Source organism: Amblyomma maculatum, chromosome 7 (genome assembly GCF_055883805.1).
Source record: "Amblyomma maculatum isolate TAMU_Amacu chromosome 7, ASM5588380v1, whole genome shotgun sequence".
NCBI classification, from domain to species: domain Eukaryota; kingdom Metazoa; phylum Arthropoda; class Arachnida; order Ixodida; family Ixodidae; genus Amblyomma; species Amblyomma maculatum.
In genome coordinates, this window is record NC_139350.1 from 115,520,224 (window position 1) to 115,541,948 (window position 21,725).

Below are 21,725 nucleotides of genomic sequence, written 5' to 3' on the forward strand. Positions count from 1 at the left end.
TTAACAAACCCCTGTCAACTATAGGTCCAAACTACTCCGCTTTAAAGAAGTAAGCCAAGATTTAGGAATAATGGAACACTTTTAATTTTGTCCAGAGGTCCTATTCGTTGCAGCCCTCGCACTGCCTTCCCTCTACATGCGAACTCACGCTGACAGACTTCAGACAAAAGCAAATGCTACATGAACACCCATTGCAAGAATAGTTAGAGCTGGGAGAGAAGCATATAAACTGCACCGAATTTAGTTGCATATGGCTCAGAGACGGCAAATTATGTTGGACGTGGTGTTGTGTAAGAACACCGGGAAACATTAGTAAGCCTACCAAATTGTACATGAATATTTACTGCTGAATGTTATCCTGCTTTTGTAGCTGTAGACAAAATTATGAAACAGAAGCATAAAAAGAACATAATATATACCGATTCATTAAGCCTGCTTATAGCACTATATTTTAAAAATAGAGTTGAGCCTAAAATGGGAAACATCCTTCATGACAGAAAAATCACAACACAAGGCCAAACGGTAATATCGCTCTGGGTTCCTAGCAATGTCAGAATATATTGCAACGACAGAGCTGTCTCATGTTCTGTACAAGCTCGAAACAAGAAAATAAAGAACATACACATCCTTTACACACATCCCATGTATTTATCAAAAGAAGGTTCAGAGATAAATGGTTGGAGAAATAGAATAATGAAGGAAAAAATACAGCCGATGTTCATAGTTAATCGAATGCAAAGTAGATGCGTAGAATTGCTTATCGCTGTTATACTTTTCATAAATTTTAAGTTTTGTTTGCTTTTTTTATATTAAACGTTCTCATGGATATCATTCTGCTCTCTGCAAATGTTTGATTGTTTATTTTCATTTTCATTCTGAATTACGAGGTCTAGTACGCTGTTCAACTACGTGGTAACTATATTTGTAGGCATTGCCAATGTTATATTATAGTGTTCTTCCAGGTGCCTCAAAAAGTTAGGATGTTTACGGCAATCCTTGTTAATATCACCAACCATGATATAAAGTTTCATTATTGAATCTTACTGGTAGACCTGCATATAAAGTTTGTATAGCGGTGGTTTTACCATCATGGGAGTTTCGAATTCAACACATTTCGAGCAGTAAAAGAAGGTCTCCAGGACGAACAAAGGTTATTTAAGAGCAGAGAAATGCGCTTTAATGACCGCGCTAGGTAATGCGCGGAGGTAAGCAATAGCTGCGTCAAGATGCGGTGAGCGACTCGGAGCCGAAGTCCAGGGATCTCCGCGCGTACACGTCCACTGTCTGCGAAGGCTGAAGAGTGTCTGATGCGAGAGGAGAAATGCCGAAGTTAAAGACGCGTGAGCGACACACGACTGCTCATTCCGGAGTAACACACACTTGTACAGAGTCTCTCGGTCACAGTCGCGACGCCCGCAACTATGACGCGATCTACTTTCTCACTGGGTGCGCGGCCGCTCCGCGCCCTACTTGTTAAGCCGCGTGATGCGAGTGTGGCTGTCTTCTCTTCCTCCTCTTCAGGTTCACAGAGAGATGGACAGTATGTAAGATGGAGTCCAAAGACAGACTACGCCCGCATTTGGACTCCATCTTACATTCTGTCCATCTCTGCGAACCTGAAGAGGAAAGAGAATGAGAGACAGAGCGGCTTCTGCTGCCGCTGTGGAGCTGCTCTGCCTGCTTATTGCTGAGCCGTGCTACGCGCGCGTCGCTAACTTCTCTTTCTGCACTTCAAGTTCCGAGAGACATCGGCGAAATTCGTTATTGCAGCTAGTAGTGCTACGCCCTAAAAGAAAGCTACGCACAAAAATAAACATGATAAGAGAATGGAGGTGTTACACGCAATAATACGCATCATAGGAGAATGAAAGTGATGCACACTGAAGGAGAGTTTCACTGATGTAAATTCGTGCAGTCTTCATACTGAACATACACGCATAAAGCACATTTTTTTTTTACAGTCAGAGACCAAAAACCTGTATGCAGACAATGTGGAGTTGAGCTCACGTGAACCACATTTTATTCTTGTGTACAAATTTGAACAGTAAAGAAAGATATTTTACTCCATTCTTCAACGAACATCATATTCCACACTTGCTAACTGCTAGGTGACAACCAACACGTTGAAATTTCACCTGTTTTTGGTTTTCGTAACGAATTATGAATCCTAAATAAGCTGTATTCCCTAAACACCTTTCACGTTCACCTATAAAAGAAGCTCAGTAACCTTGTGTTTGCGCATAATGGCCTGCGCCAAGAAAAAAAGTACAAAACTAATATCAATGATGGCGACCACGGAGTGAGTAGTATTCAGCAGCAGCTGAAATAACAGTTCATCCTTGTCATTCAGGGGGAGAAGCTCGCCTGTCACCCGAGACGCAAAGACTGACGGGCGCCGCCTGCTTTCTCCGCGAGCCACCAGGTGCCGCCCTCGTCGCGCTAACCACAGACGGGCACGCGGGCATGCTCTCAAGTCGACGCGCATTCCCTGCTTGCCTGGCAGAGTATTCCGCTTTCACGGGAAGTTTTCTTCGCAGAGATACCCTGTTGCACTATCCTAGAGTATAATATAACAGGATCGCAATTTAATCGAGCATCTAGCACAGGAAGCGGACTACTTTCATAATATAGGACAGTGTAGCACAGGACCCCTTTTCTGTTTACATGGGATGCAGATTACATGACAAGGACTCTTAAAACAGAATCCCGGTCGCGGCGGTCACTTTTCGTGGACCTGAAAAGCATTGCGTTCGTGTCCTGTGCGATGTCTTCACGTTAACCAATCCCAAGTGTTTGAAATATCAGGAGCCCTCCACTACCGCGTCTCTCATACCCTGAGTTGCTTTATAACGTTACACTCATTCCCTCCCCCCCCAGAAAAAAACTACTTTAAGCAGTGGTACCCGGAAGTGATCCAAGATAAATGAAAATATTTCAGAATAGCTAGGGCTGATCTGGCCGGTATGATGGCAGTGTGTACGGGACTACAAAATATTGATCTAGAGACAGAAACAGAAAATTTGTTGGTTGGTTTGTTGGTTTGTGGGGTTTAACGTCCCAAAGCAACTCAGGCTATGAATGACGCCGTAGTGGAGGACTCCAGAAATTTCGACCGTTGCAATACTAAATAGTTGGGCTCACACCCTGAAACTAACCTAGGTCCAATCAAACTGGCCGGACAAACCACCGGGATTCGAGGACCCCAGGTCTCCCTGAAGGCAGATAGAAGAATATTTTGGATACTAAAGCTTTCCCGCAACCATCGGAAGCATAGCCTCCCCTCACCACGTGGACTGGCAGACTTTCAGCGTGACTTGAATAACGCGACAGCTCTGAGTGTTAACTTCGCGAAGACATGTGCGAACAGGTCGAACCTATTGTTGCTGCAATAGCGCAGAAGCGCCGAATACCTGCCTGATTTTGCATGTCCAAAGCAAAGCTAAGGGAGTTGGTACGCGTTTCCTTCTCTATAATATTTTCCTAGATCACACTGATGATCTTGTTACTTCATTGAGGGTGCTAACCTTTAATCAAAAGGAAGCTTTATTTTAGTGTACATGAATTCAACAATCCCGGGAGGTCGTGATGTATTATTAAAAAAAAATTCCTCAACAAACATTTTAGGGGTAACATAATCTCAGCGAACCACTCCTTCTGCATAATGTCAATAATAGAACCACGCCGGAGACATCACTTATTTTACGGATCACAGCGGGTTGAGGTAGTTCAGTGCACCTGCATGTGTAAATGCTTTCCGACAATGTACTCGGCACATACTACACATTTATTAGACACCTGCTCTAACCCAGGAACGCATGGGACTGCCTCTTCGACTCTGGCAGTATGAAGACCGCCACTCAGTTCTCTGAGATGTTAGTCGCAGTCTAGCGCTCAAACAAGCGATTGGAAAGCACTTTCGACGCTACAAAATGACGCTGGAACACTAGATCGGTCAAACTGGCATTTGACGCAGCTAAAAGTGATGATTCATCATGATGCTGCTTCCAACATGGCAGTACCGAGTTCATAGTAGGCAGCTGAAGCAATTTGCGTCACAGAGCACACCACAGAGAAGTCCACTGAGAACTGTTCACATTACGCAAAGTTCACATTCACCTCGACACCAACATGAGCAAGCATATTACGCAGGACAGGACGTGACCTCAAAGGTAAGCTCATTGGCAAAAAAAAAGCACACAAACACGGATCACACGTTTTCGGAGCTGGCGCTTGAATCCCGTAGGCTGGTCAGATTCTTCTCTTTTCATGAGAGCTGCAAAACATTCAGAAGAGTGTTTCGCTTCATCGTGTCTTGCATTCTACGGTGGTGTCAGCATTCCGTACTACCCAAGGATGGGCGAGAACATCATCCAGGGAGATGCGCTCTTCTGGGCGAAGCTGCAAGAGCTGCGAACGGAAGATATGTTTTAGTCCACGAAACATTTGAAAGAGACGGCTACTTCTCCTTCCATCTTCAAACTGCCTCTACTATACCTACCTACATATGTTCTTTACAGGTTACAGATCGGTTTGTCGGTCTACCTGTCTGAAAAGATGTGTTTAATATAAAAACAAGGACTAGGCAGATATATATGTTCTAAATATCACTGTTTGGGAAGGCGAGATAGGCATACACGCAAATTTCTTTGCAGTGAGCAGTAAAAACTTTGGTAGAAAAAAGGCGCAGAAAACAGAGAAAACACACTACTGAGGCATTAGCAAAGTCAACAAACAACGAACGCTTCTCTGCTAAAAACGAAACTGATGTGGTCATCCGAAATGTCTTCGAGCAATGTCAAGCCTTTCACATACGCAACAAACAAAAGGATTTATGATGTCTGGAAGGGAAGTGTCGATATCGGCCGGAAGAAAGTGGCCCTCTGTTGCATGATTGCGCAGCTGTGTTGTTTAGGGGCGCTGACAGCTTGCGTGACGCGTCCGCTGGCATGCACAAGGTAAAGTCCGTAGAGGAAATTCTTTGTTTGATATTATAGGATTAAGCAGGTACCGCAGCCATTGAGAGATGCCTAAGATTGTATTACACTACATAGCATTCCTGTTTCCGATAATAGAGAAATATTACAGTAGTATTGAATGATTGTGCGAACCTTAACAGTCTGCAGCTGGTTGAAATTGTTTGCCTACTGATTTGCGCGAACGGAATGTGTGATCGGGGTTCGAACTTTACCGCAGGAGAAGAAGAAAGAAGCGCGGTTGCTGCGCGCTGTCAGTGCGAGCTGAAGATTCCCAGGTTGTCGTAATTATTACTGGGCCCTCCACTACAACACATCTCTCTTTCTTCTTTCCCTCACAGCTTTCTCCCTTTCCTTAAGCACGGCTAAGGTGTTCATCGAGAAGTGGGATACACTTTGCTCCCTTTTTATGCTATAAACCTACTTACATTGTACATTTTAAGCAGCAGAAATTATAGCATGACTCTGTATCGAAATCTAATGCATTTATCTTTGCGCAGCTTTCAGGGTGGTGTCTTCCATCCGCTTCCACTTATGATTCAGCTACTAGTCGCATTGAATGCCGCTTTGCAAAATGGGTTCAATCCGTCGACATAGCATCTGCAATTTTATGTCCTTTCTTTATGCAAAACATAACCGAACTAAAGACATTTATTACTGCCAAGATTTGTGACTTTCTCTAAATGCTAAACCGTTCGAGCATCTTTACCGAAGTTCAACTGTGGCGTATTGTTTTTTCTTATGCTCGTTTCTTAGAGGCGGATGTTATGTTTGAAAGTGGTGCAATGAGATTTTCGTTGTCAAAGCATGAATAAATCATCACCCAACAAAGGTTTCAGGGGCATTTATTCTAACTGTTCCTCAAAAACCTCTCCTGTCACTGCTGGCCTCATCCAAGTACATGAACGAAATAAACCCCCTCGGCCGTGCATTCACGAGACCCTGTGCCCTGACTTTGTAATTCTTCCACATTTATTTCGATTCCACTTTCCTGCCAACATGTTTCTTTTCCGTGCGTGTCTGCCTCAAAATAACATAGCTCTTTGTCTACATTTGTAGATATTGAAAGCGCCAGGTTCGGAAACCGCCATATCTGTAAATAATAAAGCTTCACGTGGGCTTACGATCAAGCTGCCGTTCACAATGTACTTGAATTCGCGTTCAATATACCTGCCTACAGACAAGAAAACCGCGATAAGTCTGCGCTTTAGAAAATGCTAACGTAAAAACTAAAGAACATAGTTCTCTTTGGCAACACCATTTATATCGCAAGGCGCACTACAAGATGAAGCAACATCACCAATATTCGTTTCTTTGGTGTTGATGGTATCTTCGCAACAAGCTTCAACAAGCGAGTCAGGCTGCAAAACACAGCACTAATTCCCGCCCAACCACGGACTGATTTTCTTCTCTACGCCGTCTCCCACGAAACGCTGATGGTTCCTCTGAATGCCGAGCCGTTCTTCCCTAGAGGCGTACAGGCGCAAGGGCAGCGCACTCATCTACGTGCAGCGGACCGCGCTCGTAACTCCGCCATTTCTAGAAACCTTAACCATATCTCAAATCTCAGTTGAAATGTCCAACAGACGCCATAAACTCGGCTTCTCTATGACAAACGTGTGATCCACAAACTTGAATGGAAGGAATAAGAGTGTTGCAAGCGGCAGCTTTTCTTGGCCCCCTCCTTGTTCCTGTATATATTTCATTGTCATATTTGTGGTGGCATCACTGGCCAATGCAATAGTGGTTAACCCGCTGTATCTGCTCCCTACCATAGATAGTAATGTAGAGTCAGACAGTGCATACGGTTCCAGCATAATTGTTTCCTTCGAACTACCACTGTCTAGATTTTTCGACACTGATGATAGAGTACGACGGTGGCTATTCCGCGAAGGTGATGTCGCCTAAAGCAGAAGGTCTGGAATACATCCTCAGGTCGAGGATACAGTGCGAACTTTAATAGGGCGACTCAGAGTAGTTCGAGCAACAAGAGCGCTAACACGACTGCCTTAACTGTACAACCGCTCACATACACGATTTAAAGCATATCAGTCGAAGATATTGATAATACAAATTCTGTCAATAGGTAGCTTATCACTCCCAATTGAAAGGCTGGTTCCGCGCCAAGCCAAGGATGCGCGTAAAAATTAAAAAAGCAATATTCTCTCCAACATAGCTTAAAATATCCCGGACCAATTGAAGTCAGAGTAATGCGTCACAAATTGAGGTCATACCTTTTAATACGTGACACAACATAAATCAGCTATCAATATGGACAACGAGCTACCAGATAAAGGTTTGCTTATTCAGAGAAACAATGCAAAATTTTGCAAGAATTGCCAGCTTTATAGCCGACATCTTCTGTGGGGTGGTCCGTTTTCAAAAATAATGTCAGGCGTTCCTTTCTATGTAGAAGGTTTACTGAACCGGGGTAAATGCTCAGTATCGTACCTTAAGGGTGCTCTTTGGATTACACTGAAAGGCGTCGACATTAGGTACCCTTCATAGCACCCGAGCATGCCTGCCTTCATTTCCGACAGCAGCCATTACAGATGCATTCGCGGAACTACTCTAGCTATCTCCCCCACCCCCTTGGCCAAAATTAGTACTACTAGTGAAGACGCCTACTATTCCCAGCGTTCAGCATGCGACGATAGTTGATGCCGTGAACCTATTTGCCCCAGTAGATTACCGTGTTGACAATACGGATAATTCGAAATTTGAACGTGAGTGTAGCGATTCAAGAGATATGAAATATATCGCACAAATCGTCACTTGGCTCAAACACTTAGCCTTGCATATATCTCCCCCAGGTATGTATTGAGAACAAGATTTTCTTAGCGGATAAGTAGCAAAGAGTTATTCAGCAGCAGCGATCGTAATACCTCATTGCACCATTTTTCTCGCTTGACAGTCAAGCGAAAGCCTCATTCATAAAAGCCGAATTAGCAGCCATAACAGAGGCCACCTGAAACATTGGACAGTAGACCACGAACCACTGGATTATACTGTTCGATTTCAATCTTCACTGCAACCTGGAGAAAATGTATCACAGCACGCACATGCGAGCAGGTAATCGAGCAATTTGTATTTTTGATAGTTGAGGTGTCCGACTGCAGCCAAACCGCGAAGCTTCATTAGATTTTCAGCCAGTGCAGCATTGCGAAACCACCCCAGTTCAGGTGCTTCAGATAACAGACAGCAGATACCGAAGCTGGCAAACATCATTTCCTTCTTTTTCGATATATAACAATATATTGCTACATACTACTAGTAGCACTGCGGGAAATGCAAGGGCTGATGAGGAGGCTAAGCTGACACACGATAGCTGGGTTTCCATTCGAACACCATTCTCAGGAAATGACAATGCAGCCTTACAGGCTCATTCAGTTCAGGATGTCACGCAACTGCTCTGAAAAATTGTGAGCCAACATGAGGATTACCTCTCTCGGCTTGAAGCTGCTCTGAGACTTCTTAAACATTAAACGTTAACCGACATCATAGAACTCTCTTCCATCAGTCACGACTTTATACGCATACATGAAATGCTACCTGCAGAAAATAGGAGTTGAAGAACGAACTGCTTGAACGTGAACAGTCTGACAATTTATAATATTTCATCATGCTATTTGCAATAGTCTTCAGTGCACTGAGACGAAGATACATTTAGATAAATAGATACTTTGGATAAATGCTTTTAGCCAATGAACGCTCGTTGTTTATACGAAGAAAATAACTGATGAATGGTTGTCGAACAAGCCTATTTTTCTATTCATGTGTGAAATGCGCTTAAAAATCTATGCGTGACGCGCTTGCCTTGCTGTGTGCACCTACATGGTGCACAGTGCGGATCGCATGCTCGCACAGGTGCATCGTCTGCGTGTAGACTTTCGCCTGTGTAGTTTTAAGACTTCTGAAAGCGTGCATACGTATTTGTGCCAGGTTACGAGAATGTGCATCGCTGTTCTCTGCAACTCCGCCACGGGTGTGCACAAGGCTGCATGTGGAAGACGTGTTGATGGCTACACAGCGAGTACACAAGATGAGTTCCACCACTTGCGTCTCTTGTATTACCCGGTCTGCGCCAAGCAATGCATTGTACTACAGCGTCACCCTCCCATTCGCCGTTACCTCCTCCCTACGTTAATGTAGCTGTCCGCAAGCCGAATTCTCCACGTTTCCATTAAATTACATCGTTTGGTTTTTAACTTCGTGACAATCCTGCATCCTCTCGAATGCAACTTAGTGAACCCTACATGACAATTATGAGAGGCAAAAAATTAACCTCGAGCCTATACAACAGATAAAAAATCTGCACCAACAATTCAATAATATCATCAAAAACTTTGTACTTCCGTCCTAACGTCACACTTCTGTAGTTCTCTAATTATTTTTCAATTCTGAATTTCCGCAATGTTTCTGGAGTATTTTTGTAGTATGTTTTTCTATAGTTTTCCTGCACTATCGTTTTGTAGTCTCTTCTATAGGTTTCCTCCAGTAGGTATTGTAGCCTGTAGTACTTTTCTTTTGTTATCACTCGAAATAGTCATGATCTTACAGAAACTTTGGTTGTCGCAACGGCCTCACCATTGCAAATTACTCACAAATTTCGCTAGGACAACATAATGCTTTCTGTAGATGTTTTTAGAGTGCGTACAATTGACAAGTCATCCATACCTGTGAAAACGCAGGGGGCATCGCCCAGTGCAGGCGTTCGGTAGATATGACATAGCTACAGTTGAAAAAGCGGAGCTACACGTGTGGTTCACGATCTACAACTCGAAACGATGGGAGAAATTGGAACGCTAGTCATGTTGCGTACGGCGGTGATTCCTCAGCGTGAGTCCCCTGCCATATCTATTCGCCAATTTCTGCGGTGTGGAGGTAGGGCGTTGGAGCAAGCGGTCAATAAATATTGACTATAAAGCTCCGCCTAAGGTATAACGCTATAACCGCCTGTCTTTCTCTGGGTGCTTCCGCGTTAAGAAATTGATGTAAACGCGCAGTTTTGATCTGCAAAAGTAAGTTCCAGGCTTAGCCCCTTACTGCATATATTTTCTTTCTCTGCAAAAACATTAGTGTCCCGCATTCGCGACGCAAATGTCTGTATCTATGTGTTAATCATTGTTTTGAAAAACTATTGTGTTACTATAACTTGCGAAATATTGTCACGTATCATATATAATACACCATGCAGTTAAGGGTACTTTACAAAAATGTAAAATTGCTCCTAAGCAGCACTAACTGAATGGGAATTGCATTATTGATTAGGAAACGACATTTAATAACAAAAATATTTTTAGTTGCAAACAGACCCGATCTAAATAAATTAATATGGTAGCACATGGCTCATGGCTCCCATCTAGAAATCTGGTATTTTCTTCCTCCGACTAACTCTAGAAAGACGTCTTTTTTGGCAGTCAGTGCAGTGTATAGTGATGTCTAATACACTATTACTTTGGCCACCACAGGATGCCGAATGAGCGCAGGAGCCACACTCTGGTCTATGATACAAATTATTACCACTATTTTGACTAGAATCAGTAGCTAATAAGAAAGCGGAGGTAATCTGCACTCGAAGAAGTAAAATTATTCGAGCGCAATGAATTAAATCCCTGCTTATAAATTACGAAACCTGATGAAGTGACAAAAATTGCCGCTAACTGCCTGGTGTATCATATCTGATACATGAGTAAATACCATTATCAAAGGAAGCGTAAAGAAGTATTGCGCAATTAACAATGTAGCCGGACAAAATAAATTCCAATGCTGTCCAAATAAATTTATTGAACAGCTGCGTGCAGTCAGAACGAAGGAAATGCCCTCTGTACCTATCCAATTTCTGTAAAAAATAGACGTTACCTCCATGCACATATGAAATGAAAATAACTAAATAATTGATTCCGAAGAGTCACTTACAGCAATATATTTAAGACAGTGCACACTGGGGTTGTAAATAACACTAATGTGTTTTCTTGCTGTTGAGAATAATTTAGTACAAAAGAAATATACTGTATCATATGATATACAATGCGGTAGGGGGTTAAAACGCGGAGGTGCTATTTGTCCTCGAACGGCCGTCTCAGGTCTCAATAAAGTTGAGGTGGACGCAGAATGCTGGCGCCAAAATGTTTTCCCAACAAGTTTTTGCCTCGTCCTTGAAACCTCACTCTAAAGCTAGGGTTAGACCCTGGCGTTTAGACGAAGTCAGCCCTGAACGCTATCGCATTATGCGTTCTACGCACACGTGTTAGTTCCATCGCTGCGTTCCCCAGTCACGCTTCACGCTCGCCGAAGTGGAGGCTCGCACAGTGCTTAATTCAGATAAAGCTTGTTTTATACATATTTGATGACTCTTCTCTAGAGCACATCGTTGCAGAACTGATCACGGCGAGCAAAATGAAGCGGACGAACATCATGGGTTCGTCTTAAAATAACAGCAGTTTATCCTCACTGTTTAGCTCCTACGAACCTCGAATATAAAGAGCATGACCTCTGCTCCCAGGACTGTCACGTTCATCATAACCGCTCTCGAATGCACTCATCTGTAGCACAGAACTCACATTAAGCGTGCCCCATGCTTCAAGCACGATCATGACTGCAACCTGCATCCACATGTTTGCATTGCTTGACACAATGCATACTGTGTTTCACCTTTTGGATGATGTCCTTAGCATCAGCGCCCACATAGTCAGGGAAGTTGACCACAGCCTTCCGAATACGGCACCAGGTTTGAATTGCTGTAGCCGACTGAAAAGGTGGATTGCCCACCAGCATCTCGTAGATGAGGATGCCCAGGCACCAGTGGTCCACCTTCTCGTCATAGCTGGACCGCGCGACTATCTCGGGTGCCAAGTAATCTGTCGTTCCACATAGTGTACGTCGCCTGCAGAAATCGCTCCCATGGTAAATATCCGCGTATTTTCGCTTTCCGCTTACGCAGCCTGTTTGCGCCCATTTATTATCAGTTAACCTCTCAGCTACTACTTTAATAAAGGTCTTTCTTGTCGTTTATTGTCGCTTGCAGAACGAAGGTAGGCTTAATTAAGCCTATTTTAGCTAATCATGTATTCATCATAAATCGCTGCTTAAATTGTATGGAAACAGGGCTGTGAAATGAAGGCACGCAGACTAACCAATGAGTTGAACGGCATTAATGATAACCAATGAGAAGAAGGCCACCTTAACTCTAAACCTGTATATTAAACGACAAAATGAGTTAAAAACCTTCACTGCTTTTGGCCTTAACTAAAAGATTTAAGTTCATGGTAAAACAAGCAGCGTTCTCGACATATAAAGAAAATAGCTCAAAACGCCGGACATTTCTCAGATCTGTAGTGGCTCGAGTCTGCCAAAAATATCGAGCGAAAGGCGACCAGTGTGCGTACCTTGATGATGGAGCATGAACTGACCATCCAAAATCGGCGATCTTGACTTCCCCGTTGCTGCCAAGCAACACATTGTCTGGCTTTATGTCCCGGTGAATTATGTTGTTACTGTGGCATAGCTTCAGAGCTTTAGTCAGTTGGTAGACGTACTGCATGGAGGGAGGGCAAATGTGTCCACATCTGCTGTCACATAAGCACGATATCGTCGAAGGATTTCTAAAATAGGGTTTAATCACACTGCCTCGTTCCGAGAGGAAGTTAACCTCTTGTTTCTCATTGGTGTCAGGGCTTTCTGGCAGCTTCCATCTAGGCTCCAGAGATCACACATTCAGCTACTCTAGGCTATGTGTTCTACTTTATTCTGCCTCAAGAGGCCTAATTAGGTACCAATGCTCTGAATTCCGGAATAATTCACCTTCTCAACTACTCAGACCCGCAGCAGCGGTAGAGGGGCTAAAGGCGACCCAGGTTCGATCACAGCCGCGTCGATTCTCCTTCGATGGAGGAGAAACGAGGCACAATAATACTCTCATTGCATGTTGGATTGACAAGCCTAAAGGGTCGAAATTATCAGAACCCTTTTACTACGGCATTTATCATAGTCTAAGTAGCATTGGGACGTTAACATCTCATAAAAGAAACCTTTCTGTATTTGTCAAGTTGTCCTGAGAAATACTGCCGGGAATACATTATGCTCAGACGCTGGAGGGTTCTTGGGATATTTAGGCAGGCGTGTACAGTATAAAATTACTATTTCTAGATCCTAATCGACCTGATTCTTGCCCATTTGTGCTACAACTATATTTCATGAGAGACTTGTAGTCCGCAGTGTATTCATAAAAAACCTTAAAAAGCATATCGTCTAGACTCAGCGGTGAGGATTGTGGCGCCGCACGGTGTCATAGAGAAACGACACCTCGAGATACTACGACTGTCAGGCCCATCAGTTTGGAGCACAGATCGGAGTGAGTCTAATGTGCTCGTTTCATAGCGCTCACTAGAAAAGGCAAGAGGTTACAAAGCCACTCCCTAATTTCCAAAGCTTTTCAACCTGCAACGTCGTCACATTGATTCACTTACTAGAAGTGAGCAGCAGCACTAACAGCAGTTCTCAAGGCAAATCACCAAAATGAGCTTTACCACTTGAAAAGAATTTCACTATCTGCCGGCTGAACAAAAGAAATGAAGAAGCGACATGCTTTATATTCCCAAGCCCCTAACTGTGGACAAATATTACGATAATCATTCCTTCCTATATTGGAGCAATATAGCCACAGTTGCTCTTGCACTATAAAACCTTATAAAAGTAACGCCTTCCCATATTCTCAGTGCTCAGCCATACAGCAGCCGTACGACTTCACCGTTGAGATGGCTCTGGGCTGGAACCCCCCCCACCATGACCCAGGCAAATTCTTCAACTACGAAGCATCCGTGAAAGCCAATTGGCTTAGGTTGGTAGCAGTATGGAGCTGCTGCTGTCGTACTTCCGATAAAACACTGCTTTATAAACCTACTCATTATAGGAAGTATTAAAAAGCACATTTGATTGCTCTAATTATAATTTCCTGCTTCACAAATTAGATAACCGGCTTTTAGTATTTAGAGATCTGTTGAATTCGTATCTGTATCGACTGGAACAATTTCGTTACATTAATAACCACTCACCATACACTAAATCGATCCTATCGGGCATCCCCTGCGAAGAAGTTTAGCCCGGTTTCTATCAATGTGCATATAGTGACATCTTTAGCTTAGATAAATTTACCAAATGTAAACCCTTTGCTGACGATACAACGCAGCTCTTTTCAACTGCGTGAAGAAGGACAACCAGTTCAGTGCGACCCTACAGATCACAATCTTGCAACACGAGGCATGTAGAAAAAGATAATATATTGTAAGTTCAACAAATCCATCTTTATTCAGCCACAAAAGCATAAACCGTAAAGATTATAATAATATCAACCTAAACAGTACTAAATCAGGGGCTGTTAATGAAAAAGCTCCGAAGAGTCAATTTTTCAGATATGCTGACTTCAGATGACCATATCAATCCCATATTGTTCATGATTTCAATTGTCCTAAGATTGACCCACATCATTCGACACTTTTTTGCTCTCGAGGTTGAAGCTTTTATTTGCTCATTTCATTTTTCGTTTCATTTGGAGCATAACTCTGTTTGGGATACTGCCCCCAACAAAAATTTACAAACATAGGATAGATATAAAGCTAACCGTCCTTACGGACGCCTGACTCGGTTTTCCTTAAACGTAGCATGTTTGACATAGAAAAAATGCATGAGTATTTGTGCAGAAGCTTCTAATAAAAGCTTGAAAATAAGACTGGGAATAGAAACATGGCCTGACATAAGGGAAGCGGTCGCCTCTTCTTACTGCCTTCAAACTGGGGTCCGTTAGCATTACCGCCACACTTGGGTGGGGTCGTCAGCGCCCTACAGCATGCAAGGGCCCCGGGTCGCAGAAAAGTCGGTGTCGTCGTCGGCAGCCGCCGTCCCGCGTCATCAGGCGTTGGCCGTGAGCCAAAAATTCCCAGAAGAATTATTAAATAAAAGAGTAGGAAAAATCACCGACCTTACGAATCGAAAGTGACCTCCGGGGTGCGAGACGAGCACGCTAACCACTCCACCACGCTAGCTACATGGCTTGAAGCGAACAAAGGCGCGTCTATTGATTGCGTTGTTGTCTCAGAAATGTCCCTTAGAGAAGTGTACTGTGGCGTATAATAATAATTATGAGCATGTAAATTATAGATTTATAGAACACGCAGTTAAGCGAGTGGCAAATTACGTTTCCGCTGTACTTCCTCTTCGCTTGGCGTGCACGTAGCGCCATCATGCGTGTGGCGCACGGAACAAGATAGACAGGGCATGGCCTCCGAGATCTTCATCGCGCCGGCTCGGATCGGCAACGATGTTTCCGACGAGCTACGACTGCAACTTGAGGCCCGCGCGTTTCGGCAAGCTGGCTGGCAGCGCTTCTACGTCCCGGAAGGATTAATAAATCCAAATTAGTATAGCAAGTTGCTCGATAACGCTATCGCGTTCCATTCCTAAAAGCGAAGCTTAAGCGTCCTCCAAATTTTTATTTGCAGTCGGCAAACTCATACAGTTCAGATCTTCGGGATTATACAAATATCGCGTTATGAGAGTCTAACAGTTACCATTTATTAGGTATATAATGCAGTTAATATACCGCAAATGCGCAGTCACCATTTTTTACTACGTGGTAGCAAGGCCTTTCGGATATACTGGCGTAGACTGTTTCTACCTTTAAAATTTGCAGAAGCACAAAGCATGCATTATAAAATGTGCCTTTTCACGGTATGTCGAAATATATGCAACCTGAAGTGCTTCTATTGTGAGTTCCTTACGAGGCTTAACGATACATCTGAATCTTTTCAGTTAAGAATCGGAATGCATCGCGCTCGACCAAATCAAAGCAGAAAATTCTATTCATATTTGAAATGCAAATTGTCCAACAGAATGAACTCTAATTTGATATGTTATACATTCAGAAACAGGAGCGACTAAAAGGCCGTATATATTTGCACTTTGTAACAGGCAAACATTGACGATAAACATAGTAGGCTTAATAAATGAATTAGAGCAGCTTTTCTATTAATAAATTCGGTAGGAACAGCTGTACGCAATTGAGGAAAGCGGCTAAATCTAATACAATTAGAAATTTCCTACTACAATATTACCCACACGAGCTATTCCTCTGACCCACTATGCACGCTTCTTATATCTTATTGTTACCCCTATCATTTTTCGTTCCAAAGCCCTCTACGTTGTACTTAACTTGACTAGAATCCTTTTCATTTCTATAAGAAGCATATGCTACACTGTATGTCAAATATGCCACCGGGGTCATTTATCAAATCACTATAACATGCGACAAGGTATACGTCGGCCCTGCTGCCTGATTTGTTAGTGATTGAACCGCACAGCACAAGCGTTCTATGAACACAATTTAAGCTTACATTTACCTGCTCCCTAGGCAAAGTGTGAACCAGTTCCAGGCAAAGTGTCAACGAAGGCACGCAGAAATCACAATTTTAAGCGAGAAGGACACTCTCGCCTGTGAGTTGCTCGAAACGGCTTATATCAAAACGCTGTGATCAGACTGCTTCAGAGACACCACGGTATCTACTTTTGTCGTGCAAGTGAACTACTTAAGTTGATAAGATAGGAATGGCCTAAAGTGGTATTTATAGCCTTTTCGGCAGTGTGGAGGTGTTTTTGAGGGTGTTTACGTCCATGTTTTTTACTCATGCGCATAATGTTTTATTTTTACTCATTTCCAAATAATATAACAAGTTAGTTCGTCGCTGGACCTTCTGCTGTCTGCGTATTTGTCTTTGTAAGCGCTGTGAACACATTCATAGTATAAGCGTATGTTGTCAATGTAAAAGTGTGATCTCAGGTTTTATGCTCTACATCAACATACATGGAAATAATGAACCGTTCAGGTGGTCCGCCAAGCAATTTGTCTACCGGTTAAAGATCGTTGAAGGTATAAGGCTGGTGTGCGTTAAGCTTTAGCCAAACCTGAGTAAAGCAGGCTATGAAGGCAGTTCCGCGCGGTCAGTAATAGTAGCTACTGTCGTGACATGGCGCAGGTCTTACCCGTTAATATTTAGAGGTTATTAATGATGCGCCACTATCGGTGGGAACAATGCCAGACGCACTAAAAATGTGCGTTTGGGGGGGGGGGGGAGGGTAACTGTTCATATCTGAAAGGAGGTGCCCTCGACCTGCGTGGCAAGCTCAGACGGAGGTCAGCTACCTGCAGTGTCAGAACGGGGTGGTCAATGGTACCCAGCTTTCGCCTGTTCATCCCAGAGTAAAGGTGGGAGTCGGAATTTCCAAAAATTTACTTTATACAGCAAGAGACAATACAGGGAAATCCACACTAATGCCTAAAATACACAGACAAGATGTTCACATAAAGTCAATGCAAAGCATGCAACTAAAAAGAACTTTCAGTAAATACTGAGGCTTTACAGAACTGACCCATATCAGAGAGTCGGAACAAATAACGACAAAATTGTACAGCGGGCACTGTTGCATACCAACGTCTGGAGAGGCACAGTGTGGCTCCTCCTGTAGACCACCGCTCCCCCGTAGATATCAGATTCTTGCCGAACAGCGGGTTGAACCCGGGAGCCCAGCAGTAGCACTGCTACATTAGCTTTAACACTCCTCTAACTAACACTGGCTGGCTGGCTGAAGCGACGCGATGTCAATAAACAGGGCGCGCCGCTTGTCTGTTTGGACGCGCCAACGCGTGCGAACACATACACGCCACTTTAACTCTGCAAGCGACCTCGCGCCTAGTCATTGGTTAGGCGGAAAGAACTTTTAGGAGATGGCCAGCACCTTCTCGGCCGTGTGAGTCAGTGTCGCCCCCGAGTGATGAGGAGGGCGTGGCACGGATGAGCGCAACTCTACGCGATGTCCTCGCGAGGGAAAGGAGACGTTTCTCAAATGTTTTAAAACCCTCTACGCAGACGCTGCGCATGTTTCTTTCAAGCCGAGCCGACCTAATTAAAATGTGCGCCGAGTTCGATTTTTTCGATACTGAATTCGGCGGCTTCAGCAGCATTGCAGCTTGAAAGTGGCGTGGTCTCAGCATATCATGTAGAGTAATCTGTAGTGTTTCCCTGTGGACGACTTTGAAAAATGGTCAAGATCCGTCCCACTTACGGGAAATAAGTTTTTTGTTGGCGCTATGGGCTAGAGAAAACCGGCTCATTTTAATGGAGGACGCTCGCCGCGTTCTCAGTAGCAACGCATTTTAACGTAAGTGCGCACAGAATGCTGTAATACGGGCCAATGGTGTTTGAGCCGAATTTGCCACCAAACTACTGACCCCAAAGAGGCCGGTGGACAGTTCATTATGACAAGTGCTCAATGTTTATGAGCGTAACGGTGATCGTAGGACAAGTATAAGGATCGTGTTCCTGTAAACTCGCGCTTGCAGATAATGTGACATCGCATAACGACGGCCTGTATTTTACAGGGGAACACACGTGGAACCCCGGCATTAAAATTCCCAGGTACTCCGTGAGTGGTACCAGCTCAAAGGCGGCCCGTTGAAACTGTGATATGCGGGATGTGCTAATCAGCTCAAAGAAAAAAGCAGTCGTCGGTGATGGCAGGCGGAGTCCTCATCTTGGTGCTGCTGGTCCTATGGGCAGACGAACGTCAGCTAGTATTTTTGCAACTAGATGTCGTATCATTTCGACCGGCTAGAAGAATATTTAATGCTCGCCAGGCAGCACAACGAATGGTGATCGCTGACAACATGAAACAGTTGTCCGTAAATGCAATGTCCGAACATACTTATGGCCGAGATGACGACAAGCAGTTCTCTTTCTGCCGTCTATTTTCTTTCCGATCGAGAAACTCTACGGCGAGCATATGCGATCACTCGTCCTACACCACGCAGTCACTGTAACAGGATCGCCCCAACTGACGTCACAGGTGTCAGTGTGGGCATCAGTTTCTGCATTCTCTAAGTAATCACCTAATATTGCGGTGCAGCTGTCTGAAAGCGTTTGGGCACTACGCTACAAAACTGTGTGCCGTTATAAAGGCAAGGCTGCTAAGGAAGCAGTTATACGAGAAAACCTTGCACAAAGCGTCGGTAACACGAGAAGAGGCCCAAAGAGCTTCGAAGGGCCTCTTTGTGGGTCGGTCTTCAGAAGGTGGAGTCAGAAGCGATTTTGTCAGTGTCTGCAAGTGTACCTTGTGGACTGGCATGTCCTAAAAACGGAACTCCGCCAAGGCGAAATGACATTTCTCTAGCTAGACGGCTCGTTGCCCACATTGGGGAGCTTGAAGGACAATGAGCAATCGCTCGAGCTGTAGGACTATGCTGGACGAGAAAATAGTGAAATTCAATAGGTACACAAGGCAAGACTGTCACTTCAGAGCAGCTAAAATGGTGTCCGTCATGCTTTGAAATGTGGATGGAGAAGAGAAAAGGCCAAACGGAAGCCCGTCTCGTTCGCCCATGTCTAGATGCGAATACCCGTTTTGATGGGTTTGGTTTGCTTTTGGGGGTTTAATGTCTGAACACGACCCAGGCTATGAGACGCAACTGTCGAAGGCTCCTGAAATTTCGAGCACCTGGATTCTTCAGCATGCACTGACATCGCACAACACTTTGCCGCCTTCCTTTTCGCCACTATCGAAAAGTGGCCTCCACAACCAGGATTTGATCCTGTATCCTTGGGCACAGCTGTCGAGTGCTTAACCACTACACCATTGCGGCGGAGTAATATTCTCTTGTGAGTGCTAAGGAAAACAAGAACATGGCATCACGGGGTCAGTAACGCGCACCATAGATCCTGGGGAGCGGGTAAACACCTTTTCTGATAACGGTATTAACTTTTCAGTAATCAACGCAGAACAGCGAAATGTTGTCTATCTTTCTCACAAGAATCACCGGCTGCGACCCTGGTCTTTCCGACGACTATATAAAATCGCCTGCAAGAATTTCGCTCCCTTGCGTTCTCATGGCGTCATGACATTTAGGCAAACCCCGGTACAAACACTGCCAAACGAGTGCCGTGGTGTTCAGAATTGGCTAACAGAGATGATACCTAAGTTAGGTCATCAAATGAGAAGCCCGGATGGATTTTAGTATCCTCAAAAGTGTGAACAAGTGCGGCATTATCCTGAGGATTCGTCACCGTCGGGACAAAATTCAACATCTTATCCACATCGTGGAGGAAGCCTTCACCCGCTTCCATAGCGAGGTACTGAACCTAATGTGTGAAATGCAACCAAACACTACCACAATCGTCATCAAGTTGCATAAGACTGTGTGGTCTTAAGCAACAGCAAAAGATGGCTATCTGCAATAATTTCGTAGTCCTGAAGCTACTCGTCACTGACTAGGACCAGGACACTGAACCGTGGTGAATGTACGCTCTCATATACGAGAAAACGCAGTGTGTTGCTTTTCCAGTAGTGTGTGTTACTGGGCGAAATGGTCTGTTTCGTTGAGAATGCCACCAGCACTTCGTGTAGGTTGATGAGAGCACCGTTTGACTGCTGAAAGTAGGGGCCCAAGATCAAATTGCTTAAACTTTCGCAGTAGACTACGCTTATGGTACCGCAGATACCTATTCGGGCTGTGCATTTCCTGTCTGGGTAATCAGGTGACCTCCAGCCGTGCGATTTCCAAGGCCGAACCATTAAGTCAAACTACTGCTCAGGTCCTTTGCAAAGGTGCGGCTCATCCTTGAATAGTCTGCACAAGTACCGAGTAAAGTGCACGTGTCTGTTCCATCGGAGTCACACTCAAATCAGAGGTAGCGCGTTGGATGTGGTCGCTACCCTGCCCGCAGTAAAATATCGTTGTATACGCATAATTGCGCAGGAGGATCTTCAGTTATTCGCTCTTCCTCAACCACGCCTCCGGGGCCCGTTGAAATTTAGTTTTCCTAATGCGAACGGGATGAGAGCCGCTAAGAACAGCTGGCAACCCGAAGAGGGCTTGGGGAACGGTAGCGGAGAGGAGAATCGTGGCCGCCGTGTATCACAGGGCTCGGCCAGGCCAACAGAAAAGATTCGACCTCGAGTGGCCTTTCACCGTTCCGTGCGCAATGGAGTTCAGAGGCGAATCACCGCGTACCCACTCGGCGATACGGGCACGAAAAGCGAAGAATAATCGCCTAACCACAGGGCTAGCAGAGGAGCTAAAGATCCAATGCACGCTACATTTTGCATATCCGTGGTGACTGGCTGGCGGACCAAGCCCACAGGTAAGACTAGGCGACCATAGTGTTTGAATGGTTGCGTTCACGTGGGAGCTTGATGCCTGGCAGATGACTGATTCGTAGGCACTTCTGGTGTCTTGCTGCAGCACTGCCGCACGCACTTCGTCCCAGATTACGCCGGAAGTCAGCTAGAGGGTTTGTACTTCCTCCCTGACGACCGACAGCATCAGGTCACATAAAACAACCGTATCGCGCACGAAGGGCATCGAAAAACAGTGGCCTCAACCACGCTTAAATCCCAGTTCTGGTGGCGGGCTTTTTGTAAGAACGTCGTCTCAAAGGTGTTCATCTAGGTTAGAAATTATGCACAATCCGTGACGGATTGCACACAAGACCCGAGAACAGCGCTGGTTACAGCAGTCCAGCACAACTTCAGCTGTCTGCCGGAAGTCTCCAGTGGGGAATATGGCTTGGAGATTGCGGCAAAGTGTTTCTAATGTAGACAGAGGGTTGACCTGAAACTCAAACCACGTCCTAGCAAATTACTTGAGTGAATAGTACACGTTATGGATCGCACGTTCCTCCTCCACCCGTTGTAGCAGGCGATGTGCTC

General features: G+C 44.6%; 1 protein-coding gene across 1 annotated transcript in view; it reads right to left on the reverse strand.

The window, feature by feature from the left end:
- Positions 1 to 4,016: 4,016 nt before the first annotated feature.
- Positions 4,017 to 21,725, reverse strand: part of LOC146184496 (aurora kinase A-B-like) — a 30,682-nt gene continuing 12,973 nt past the window's right edge. The window contains exons 5-7 of the mRNA XM_084608569.1: positions 12,362 to 12,510; positions 11,628 to 11,859; positions 4,017 to 4,407 (exon numbers count right to left, since the gene is read on the reverse strand). Of these exons, the coding sequence (XP_084464695.1) occupies positions 4,303 to 4,407; positions 11,628 to 11,859; positions 12,362 to 12,510 (486 nt within the window). The 3' untranslated portion in view covers positions 4,017 to 4,302. The remainder of the gene's footprint in view (positions 4,408 to 11,627; positions 11,860 to 12,361; positions 12,511 to 21,725) is intronic.